The sequence below is a fragment of the Solea senegalensis genome, linkage group LG12, assembly GCF_019176455.1.
Source record: "Solea senegalensis isolate Sse05_10M linkage group LG12, IFAPA_SoseM_1, whole genome shotgun sequence".
Classification (NCBI taxonomy): domain Eukaryota; kingdom Metazoa; phylum Chordata; class Actinopteri; order Pleuronectiformes; family Soleidae; genus Solea; species Solea senegalensis.
In genome coordinates this window covers 6,781,557-6,792,804 of record NC_058032.1, presented here as the reverse complement: position 1 = coordinate 6,792,804, position 11,248 = coordinate 6,781,557, and the positions used below count along the sequence as shown (strand labels likewise).

Below are 11,248 nucleotides of genomic sequence, written 5' to 3'. Positions count from 1 at the left end.
TTATATGGAGGCCCATTAGTGACACTTGAAAAATAAAAATATATATAAGTAAGCCATAACAATAAAATACTTAGTCATCATAATGATGTACTATCTCATAATTATGTCATGCTAAGTAGTAATAATGAGATACTAAGTCATAATTTTGAAATAGTATCTCATTATTATGACATAGCATCTGATAATTATGGGATATTATCTCAATACTTAGGATCTCATAGTTATGACTCAATATCTCGTAATAATGAGATTATTACGAGATATTGAGTCATGAGTCATTATGACTTAATATTTTATAATTATGACTTGGGTATGCATTTTTTTTTTCTGTGTGGCAGAATGGGCGTCATATGTTTCTAAAATAATTGTCAATATCTTTATATCAGGAAACATTTGCTATAGCCAAACAGAATGTAGGTGTGTTTGTACCGGCCATGATGCCGCAGAGCTGCTTATTCTGGACCTCAACTTCCAGAAGCCTTTGCGGTTGTCCTCAGTGTTTACAACCAGCTGACATCCGGCGTCTTCCCGTCCATTAGCCACTGATACCCATTTCAACGATATCCGTCTACACTCGAAATTTTCTCTTCGAAAATCGCCCCCGCTGATTCTTCAACTAAACTGAATGCGAAATCCCATCATATACCTCCGATGCAGGTGAGACTAAAGAGACTAAAATCACGTTTAGCCTGATAGTCTACAGAAAGTCATCGATGGCAGGGTCGACATAAGCTAACGTAGCGTTAGCATTATCCTGGTAGCACAGCTCGGTTTCGACATCAGACGAAACGAAACTCGGTGTTAGGCGGTGTATTTAGGGGAAGTGGGTTTATAGTTTACAGCAGCAGCTCTGTGACCACTGAACTGCGAGTGTACAGTTGGGATTGTATTTAACCTATGTAAGTGGTGCTAGTCCAGTAGCTTTACTAGCGTTAAGCTAATTGTCAACCTGCAAATGCTTATGCTGCTAAGCTCCGTTAATTCTTTATTTAACTACGACAGAGTGCACTTATTTGTCTGCTTCCCTCTCAGCTTCGGGAAATCAAATGCATGTTTTGCGATAGATCGATAACACTGCAGACTGAAGACTCGTGTCAAGCCGGTGGCTCGGGGTGATGTGCGGTGCCGTTGCGGTGCCAGGCTGTGGGAAACAGATTCACAGTGTCTCTGTTGTTTGTGCCAGGGCTCTGGCCCCGTCTCCAGCAGCTGAACTACACCAGTCCTGTTCTGCTCTCCACGTCCACGACCTTCCTCCTTCCTGAGCCATGACCAACCAGAGGGATCTTGATATGGTGAGTAAGGGTCTGAAACTATTTACTGATGACACTGACATAGATCCAAGCAGTTTGTCACACTGCATTCATACTGAATCTATTGTTAATATTATTCATCGATGTTTCATCAAGTTAAAGGTCCGGTATCTAACATTTATTGGCAGAAATTGAGTATTGTACCTTTAAGTATGTTTGTGAACGTTCATCCTTTCAAACTTAAAATGGTTTGGTTGTCATAGCCATAAGCCATGTTTCCATTGAGTGGAACAGTACGGTACACATTTGTTAATGTTTTCATTAGGAATAGTACCATAATAACTGGTCCCAACCGTTCCATTTATTGGTACCCTTCCCTTCAGGTACCAGAGTTATGGTATGGGTGGAGCTGATTAGGCGACAGAAAAGTGGCATTCCCTTGAGACAGGTGTTCAAAAGCTGCTCCGTTGTTGTCCGTTGTGTTGTTGTCTGTTGTGTTGTGTTCGATGACACCGCACCGGTACAGTGTCACACTACGGATCTCACTGACGCAGCCATCGGGCCCAGCGCACACCTCACCTACCAAGTAAAGGTACTGTTCTCAATTGAAACAAGTCTGACTGAAGACTTAACCATTCCAAACCAAACTGTACCATGATGGAAACACAGCTACAGATTAAGCCTTGTGCGCCATAGACCTGTTTAATTTAAACACCACCTCTGGCAAACGATGTTTAATAACTGCAGTGCACTACAGGAAGTGCTGGGGGAAGTAGATATGTCAATTGCTTTCTGAATCAACGAAGAAAAATTAATCGGGGGATGGGGGTTTTGTCACAATGACGGCCTCACTGCATGTTATCCCATGTTAGCATGCATGTTATTACATGGCTTAGAAGCATGACTGGTACCTGGTGCTTTTTTAGCACCTGCTTTGGTGAGGTTTGGTGAGGCAGTGAGTGTCATCCCTGGAAGAACTGTAGATCAGTTGAAAAGATTTTAAATCCTCAAAATGTGTTAATCTCTAACGTTAAGCTAGGAAATTTAAATAAAAGTTCAATATTTAATGGAGGAGTCTGGTGTATTTAGCGACAGCACTGCCCAAATCAATCTTTAACACCTAACAATGGTCTTTTAAACAGAAACACAATCAACCAATTATAGCCAAATATTCAACCAAGCTGTGTAATAAGTCACGTTTGCTAATGATTCAAGTGCAGTGAATTACAGGAGTAGTTATCTTCCCTATTTTCTGTTCATGTTAATAACGTTACTAGTGTTTATTCTGAATAAACAGAAATAATTGTGACAAATAGAAAAAATAATCAGCTTATTAAAGAACTACGAAAATATTCATTAGTTGCAGCCCTACTGAACTGACAAACCAGCCAGAGCATGCGTTACAGGTTTTGATCGAGAAGCATTTTACAGAAACAAAGAAAAACAATCTTTTCTGGTATGCTTAGGTCACTTTAGTCCCCTGACATGCTTTGGGATAGGGAGGAGTGAACAAAGGACTACTCTGTTTGTTACATTACAGTCTCACCATTAGATGTCAGTAATACTTACACACTGGACATCAAAAATTTAAATTGTTTAACGTTTGGGGATGAGGGACCATGGATTAGCCAAAGTCCACAAACACTTAGCTGGGACAGTGACTGCTGTTCCTGTGAACACCATCTGTCTAATCTCAGTTAAAACGTTGCCCTACTTTCCTTTCATGGTTTAGATGCCAATTGAATGTACCCTCTTACTAAGTTACCCCTCCACCCCACCTTAACCCACCCAACCACATGAATGGACATGCATTCAGAAATGATAATGGAAGTCACAAAAAAGCTACAACTAATAAATATTTTAATAATTGTTTTAATTGATTATTATTTATTATAATAAGAAATAATAATAGTTTTCTGGCAATTTTATGGATTTATTTATCAAAGGGTTATTTTTGTAGTGGAGCAAATAAACCATTCTGTTATAATATTTAATGAGCTGAAATCAAATAATTTGTTTAATTAGTAATCAATGATAATGTTGCTGTCCTATTATGCCGATACTATTCCCCTTTAACTAAGTGAAATGATATTCTTTGCAAACATTTACAAAGATAAGCTACCATGTTTTTGGTTTTGTGTAATTATTATTTTGTCTGTTATTATCAGTTATCTATTATGGGAAATTAGTTTAATGTTATTTATAGTGAATTGGTGTCTGTTAATCAGATGAAACCACACATTTTAGGATTGGGCAGACTGAGGTGGGTTTTATTTTCATAGATGTATTTCCTTGAGTATATAATGTACAAGTTATTCTTAATACCAGACAGTAAAGCCTCTTCCACACTATAATTAGGTGGTGTTCCTGGGATTTTTAAAACCAGGTGAAGCCACTAACTGGGCAATTAACACATTCCCATTGCTAGTAGTTGGTCTGTCCTGTGTTTTTTCACAGCAGTTGAAACAAAAAACAACAACAGCAGCTCCATAGTTTTACTTATGTCCCTCTTTGGTAGATTAGCAAAATGTTTTTGGTTTATTTCACATATTGTATCTTTAAAAATACAATATAAGGGCATGTTTGCCATCTGAAATATTCAGGACACCTACAGTGGGTAAAAACCCACAGCAAGACGGAGCATGGTTAAATAGATCATCCATCCTGACAGTTAGCAGCCAGGGTCATTCGTTTGACAGTGGTTATGATTTTAGGAAACCTGACAAACATCATGCATGGATTAGCGTTTCATAGCTCTGTTAACCCTTAAGAAGTAAGTCACAGCAATGCTGGGATTTCAGTTTTGACCTCCAGTTGGAGAAGGTTGAGGACCTGAGTGATACAGGGTGTTGCCATGTGCAACCGGGCAGATTCAACATTGTTTTTATTTTGCGCCGGATCAACGAGATTGGGACAAAGCTTGTTAATGATGACACGTAACCCCACATTGAGGTTATTCAGTTCAGAGGGGGGAAGGGAAGGCAGAGGACCACCAGTGGAGGATTGTATTTGTAAACAGATCAGAGAGTAGGGTTGCCCCTCTCTGAACATTACACATCGCAGTTAAGTCTCTTTGTTCTCTGATTTGTGAACCAAGGAAAGTTCATCTTTGACCTTTTTAAGAAGGTAAAATGTCAGAGAAAATTAATTTCATCTGCCAATTCTTACCCAGGTCTCACACCAGAAAGATTAAGTCTGTAGGGTTTGTTTTTGTTTAACCACCAAAGCAATTATTTTGAAGTAGTGACATAATCTATTTGAAGTGATGGATTAAATGTACACTATTAACAAGGAGCAGTCAGAATTAATTTTTCCAATTTTTTCAGTGATGTTTCGATCCTGATCATGAGCTGAGCATACAAACACAAAACAAGGGGACAAATTAATATAATTTAATATATATTGCCTAGAATCTATAAGGAGCATATCTTCACCTTTTATTCAAAAAGCCTTGGTTGTCACATTTTAATGTTCAGGGTATTGTTCTGAAATCACTTACTGAGTTCACTCAACACGGACGTGACCGCATGACACACTTATCAGCCCAATGTATGCTTCATAAAGGCCTCCAAGATTACCACGCATTTGACACGCACAGAGATCTAATTGTTATGCATTCTGTTTAATAGTGTTGAGTATATAACAAAGCCACAGGAGCTTAGATTGGCTGCATTTTCTGATTTTCATTAAGTTTGTTGTAAGTGAGCATTAAAGCAGCTGAAGACAAGGTAGTCTTTTCTTTGCCGATAACTAACATTTAACTGTATTCACAATGTATTGTCACCAAAACCTTTAATGACCTCAGAGGAACAGCATGTGTCCAGCTTTATATCAAGATACAGTACATCACCAACTTGATGTTGAGATATTATTTCTAAGCCATATTGCCCAGCCCTACCTTGAAGGTATGATAGAGAAGTAGCTCCTTTTTGTGTGTGCAGTAGCCCAAAGGATCAAATATCTTGGAAACCCCGCTGTTAAAGACCCTCCCACACACTTCTGCATGGTCCCCTCAAGGCTACGCACTAGCCATGTAAATTTAATAATATAGCCCAGAGCTGTCTGGGACACCTGGGGTTATCGCATTAGGCCGACAGCCCGGAGAGGAGCTTGCAGTGCCCTGTAACTAAAGGGCCAGTGTTCTTCCCCCTCAGCCCCACCCATATCTGTTGTCATCTCTGGCAACAGGGGCTCACTTCAGTGTAAGCCCTCAGTGAAAGAAGTTGTCCAGGCAAATGGTGGAGAGCTGGCGTGGAAGAATCTAATTGGACTGGAATGCTCGTCTCTTCACAGCCTTCAGACGGTCACCCCATGTCTGAGAAGGTTAGAGGTTAAAGGTTGGAGGGATTCCACCACCACAAATGACGGATGAATTCTAGTGGAAATTTGTTGGAGTGTTTTTTTGTCGTTTGATGCCACATTTTTATGGACTGAATTCAGCTGTTATTGCCTGTTGTTTCAGGTGCACCTCCGCCTTATCCTGGTCAGTGGGAAAACACAAGACTTCACTTTCTCCCCGAACGACTCGGCCACAGACATTGCCAAACATGTATTTGAGAACTGGCCTGCAGGTATGCTTTTACTGAATTCAGTTTGTTGTATTTTGAATTTTTTCAACAATCTTAAAACAATCATCCTGTGGTAACGGTTGTTTAGATGTCTGTCATGTAGCTTGCCCTGTGATTTTGAATGGGATGGACACTATTTTAAGAAAACACCTGTTTACATAAAACACTGCAGGTCCATACCATACACATTATTACTTTCCTAAATGATCACAAACTGGATTTTATGTAATAACTTAAATTGACAACTGAAGTTTATTTAATTAACGTTAGTCGTCATTTTTGTGGACACATGCAGTTGCCTTACACAGTTTATCTCACCCACTATTATTGAAACATTTAATGTAAACCTTGAGCATTTTTAATAAAAAAGAATGATGGCAAACTATAATGTGAGTTAAATACCTTGGAAAGAATAAAGAAAGGGTAAATTTTTATTTTACTCTTATTTCATCACTGTTTCATTGTGTTTTGTTTCTATAGAACCATGAATGCTTACTTGAAAGCATTAAGAATCAAAAGAAATGTTATTATCAGTGTATATGGCTGCACAGAAGTAATGCAATACCAGACTAGATTTCATTTGACTTTAAAAAGTGTCACCTTTCGACATTTTATTTTTTATATTATTTGTGAATTAGTATGTTCATCATTCCCAAACCCCTGTTTACATTTTGTAGTTGTCTCATTAATATATGTCTTATTTCCACCATAAAAAAACCATGACATAATCACACAATTTTCCAGATCTGTGGGTAAATATGGCTGAAGGGAAACGTGAAGTGCCTACATCTACATCAAGATACATGTTTTTGTTTTTCCTGCTTTTTCTGACAGGATGGGAGGAGGAGAGGGTGAGCAGCCCCAGCATACTGCGCCTCATCTTTCAGGGACGCTTCCTTCATGGCAATGTTACTCTGGGAGGTACGACACAAAGATAACTCACAAGCATAGGTTTTACTCACTGCAGCTTTTATCCACATTGTGACTAGATTTCGCTTCATTTGCCATGTGATATTAATTTTTGTCCTTGAATGACCAAAGTATGGAATTCCAATCATGAGTTTAACAACTAACTCACTTGCTCATTAAGGCCTATGAGATGTGAGGTAAAGCTCTAGAAAATTTCCTGTCAGTGGACCTTGTTCAATGGTTGTTTGTCAAACTTCTTTTCCTCTGAACTTTATGTTGAGTGATTTATTGGTGAAATACTCTGAAACACTTGTGACTTATTTACTTCACATTTTCTATACTTTTCATTTTCCTCCCCGTTATCAAGTCGGCTCCTGATGGGACCGTTTTCACCTGTGTTAGTATGGGTTTTCTGTGATCTAATAGCAATCAGATAGTGCTTCAGCACATGCATTTACATCTGGTATTAACATGCTTCTCCGGTGTCAACTTCAAGATCTGATTGCTATCCTTTCACAGTCACTCCCATAATTCCCATAGAAAAAAATTCCAATCCCATGGAAATTTTCTGGACGTTTACCGGGAATTTCCACCACTTTGCACATCTACTCATCGCTCAAGCTTCCTAAACTTGAGGTAGACACAGTTTAACAAATGAGCAGTTTCTTATTTTAATCACATTAACCTTTTCAACTCATGGACTTTGCCCGGTACCTGGCTTACACTCGTCTGCCCTCAGGAACACGGATTTACTGGCAGCCAATCAGATAGGCTGATCAAGTGGTTTATCGCTATGTGAGTCAACTGTTGGCAGACAAAGCACTTTTCTTTTTCCTCCTCTGAGGCTTCAGTCAGAATGAAATTCACACGGTGTGGTAAAAGTAAGGTGGAACAGGAAATGGAGAGGGTTTGGTCATAAACAGGTTTTTCAGTGGGTCAGACGGTGTTATTCATCAAACACCTCACTCCTGTTTACCTTCATTGCTGTCCTCGGACACATCCGTTCTGTCTGTCTGTGTGATCGTGTTTCTCAGGACGGATGTTAATATCAGGTCAAAACAGGTCATTTATATACAAACATATTTTTCTGAATGAATGTCAATCCCGCATTGTTTCACTGAGAACCACTAATACACAAATAATTAAAAGGAAGTGCGTTGTTGACAACGGTAGTCAAAACACAACATACATAACAGTAGAACTGGTTGAAGTGTCTTTTACTGCTCTCAGACACGTACTGTACACGTGAGCGCATGTAAAAACTGCAGCAGGCAAAATTTCAGTGAATCCATGGCGAGTACATTTTGGATGATTAAGCCGAGAGCCACACCCTCACAGTCTGGACCCTCCGCTGATTTTCCTGCTGTTGTGAAAGCGACTCATCCAGACCATGTTGCGTTCGTCTAATTTGAACAGAAAACACCCAAGTCTGAGTTCATTTCTAATGTGCAAAGAAATTTATATCTGATGTCCTTTTGTATGAGATATATTTGGCCGAAGCCTTTGCTTTTCAATAACATGACTGTTTATCTGGAAATATTGTTTGACATCATCTCATTCTCACAATATTAGCCACTGAAGGTTCTAACAGAGGTGAACCATGTGTGTGTTCTGTGTTTAAAGCCCTAAAGCTGCCACCGGGCAGGACGACTGTCATGCACTTGGTTGCCAGAGAGACTCTGCCAGAGCCCAACTCTCATGGTGAGCAACTTTCTTCTTTTTTTTGTCTTTAGAAAACTGCAACCAGAATATGAGTTTTACTGAAGATGACGAGCAGTGTTACTTTAAAAAAGTTACGGGTTCAGTAACCGATTTACCGCATTGTAAAAGTAACTAGTTACCAGGGAAAGTAAGTATTGTGTTAATTTTTTTTATTTATTTATCAAAGAATTTTAATGAAACCGTAAAATCAACTGTATGTTTAATTATTTATAATAAGACTGAATATTAAATATGTGCAATGAATGAAATTGACACTTAATAGAATAACTTATTAACAGAAGACAGTGCGAGACAAGACATACGTTACTATTGATATACATATACATTCTTACCATTTATTTCAATAATGGAAAACTACAAACTACAAAAACACAAACTGCGTGTGTTTTTGTGACACACGCACCTCTGATTGGCAATCATTGTTACTTATGCCATTGTCCCCCACCAAAGAAAAGAGAAGAAAAAACACTTTGCATCCCCTGTGTGGCTGAGAGAGCCCGGTTGAACGTAAACATTACAGTAACATGCTGCATTTTATTGAAAAGAGTGAAACAGTAATTAGAGTCCTCCGTTACTGAACAAAATAACGCAGTTTATTTCCCCCCGGAGACTCCTAATGGTCCCTGAGATTTACTTTGACCTTCGAGCCTTTGTTGCCATGTCTGCTAATGTCCGCCTCATCCCACACAGCGCTCATACTTGTGTTTTCCTCTGCTTGTTTCTTTATTTCACCTAACGTCCCTGTTGTCCTGTGTTTGTAGGTCAAAGGAACAGAGAAAAAACCACAGAGAGCAACTGCTGTCTCCTCTTGTAAAGCAACAGAAACATCCCCCCCCCCGTCATTCTACCCAGACCTCACTCATAACTGACACACACACACACACATATATAAACATGCATACACTCTGCTCTCCCTTGCCCTGTCATCCTATCAGCTGTGGATGTGGAATAAGTCACAGAAGTCTGGTTGGGGGGGCATTATCCACTTTGGTTGAACTCATGTCCAATCTGAGGCATCTTCGTGCCAATATATTAACATCCCTCCAGAACTTTTACTTTATCAACAGTTTGCTGTTGTTGCAAACTGCATTTTTATTTGACAGTCCAATAATACCTTTGCTGCTGGACACGTTTTAAATAGCGATCATAGTGAAAAAGACCCAGGAACTCGTCACTCTTCATGGACACAGATGTGCTCTAAAGGAGGTGTGGGCTTTAACCTTTCCCTACTAGTCACATGGATGTTCCCCCCACGTCTTACTCATTGGTGTTAACCCTCTCATTGCACTTAACCTGGTTGTTTATTCAGAAGTGTTTATAGTGTCACCCTCTCTTTCCTCACATTTTCCTTTGAACAGACCTCAGTTCCCGCCACATGGTAGAAAACGTGCCATCCTCCCCGTAGACCGTTTCTGCCTCTTAATTGAACCGTTGAGTCTTTTATCGACACTAATGGCATTCGTGCCATTACCTACATCCTGTTTGGTCCTGGCAATGGATCAATGGATATTTTACTTTTATCAGGAGGAGCTTTAACACCTGAGGGATGTACAGGTCCATCGGGAACAGGAACAGGACTCCCAGTGAGGCTTGCAAAAAAAAAAAAAAAAATGGAGGCAGAGGAGGATTTGCTTGTGTGCCATCTGGTGTCATGTTCACACTTGTGGCGGTGACTTAATTCCTTAGACTGCCGACGTTCTTTCGTAATGGGATCCGACACAAAAGGCCACTTACACACAGACAGAAGATGACGGGGTAAACATGGGAGGTGGACGTGTGGTTGGAATGAAACCCTCCTCTATCGGACACTGAGAACAAGGTAGAGGGAGCGACGTCTCCCCCTCGGGTGAAAAGTAAAAAGGAATTTTTTTGGTGGCGTTTCATTTGGATGCTGTCTTTACTTCTTGTTTGCCTTTTATTGTGGAATTCAGTAATATCATTAATATTGAAATTGAAAAATATCAATTTTTATCTTGTGTATAGGTATTTGTTAAATTTTAGTGTGTGTGAGTGAATGAGAGTGTTGGTGAGCGAGTGATGCACGTGGCATACTGTGTGAAGTCGAGCGAGGGCATGTGGTCTTAAATAAAAGGTGGTGCACTGGGAGTGTTGATGGGCTGCGGTTTCTTCAGAAACAGTCGGAAACCTTTTGATTCCTTCCATTGAGTGTCCTTTGGTTTGTGTTTTTGTCAATCAATGTCACTGCTATGAAGTTTAGCTCAGTATGAATAAATGTAAAAACTAAAATGCAATGTGGTCTACATAAAAGCTTGTATTATAAATTAATAAATCTTTAAGTAAGGCAACATCTTTTGTTTCCTTTTTTAAGAGTTTTAAAAATGCGACTAAAGACACGGATTATTTTCATCTATTTTCAGTTTCCGTTATTTTTTGTTGTAACGTTCTCAAATGTTTTTTGCTTTTTGTTCAGTTATACGTCAAAGATGGAGATATTTAGATAACCATCACAGAAGACCAGAAAATAATAATTTTTGAAGCGGCCATAACCACAGAAATAAAGTAAATCAAGGTGCATTGTAGTAAAAAACAATTTAGTATAGCATTACAAATCAGTGGCGTTCTAGTTAGAACACTTCAATTATTAAACAAAAGACAACAAAAACAACAGTTTTTGCAGTCAAATACAAAATAATCTGTGATCAGAAAAACTCAAAACTGCAGTAATAATGTGTATGTTTTTGTTTCAATCACTTTTGTCCAATAATATAATGTATACTGTTAGTATTGAGTTTATATACAGTGATAATTCTACTTTAATCAAAGAGAGTCTCATAATTA

The 11,248-nt window shown here is 39.0% G+C and overlaps 1 protein-coding gene across 3 annotated transcripts; it reads left to right on the top strand.

Moving 5' to 3' along the window:
* Positions 1-493: 493 nt before the first annotated feature.
* ubl3b (ubiquitin-like 3b) lies at positions 494-10,755 on the top strand. 3 transcript variants are annotated; one of them, XM_044040535.1, is made up of 6 exons: positions 494-657; positions 1,184-1,292; positions 5,713-5,821; positions 6,653-6,739; positions 8,351-8,428; positions 9,211-10,755. In XM_044040535.1, exons 2-6 carry the CDS (start codon positions 1,266-1,268, stop codon positions 9,261-9,263), a joined length of 354 nt encoding a protein of 117 aa, XP_043896470.1. In that variant the 5' UTR covers positions 494-657; positions 1,184-1,265; the 3' UTR covers positions 9,264-10,755. The 3 variants fall into 3 exon arrangements, with proteins under 3 accessions (XP_043896470.1, XP_043896471.1, XP_043896468.1); XM_044040536.1 differs by lacking the exon at positions 494-657 and adding an exon at positions 694-899; XM_044040533.1 differs by lacking the exons at positions 494-657; positions 1,184-1,292 and adding an exon at positions 3,729-5,573.
* Positions 10,756-11,248: the final 493 nt, after the last annotated feature.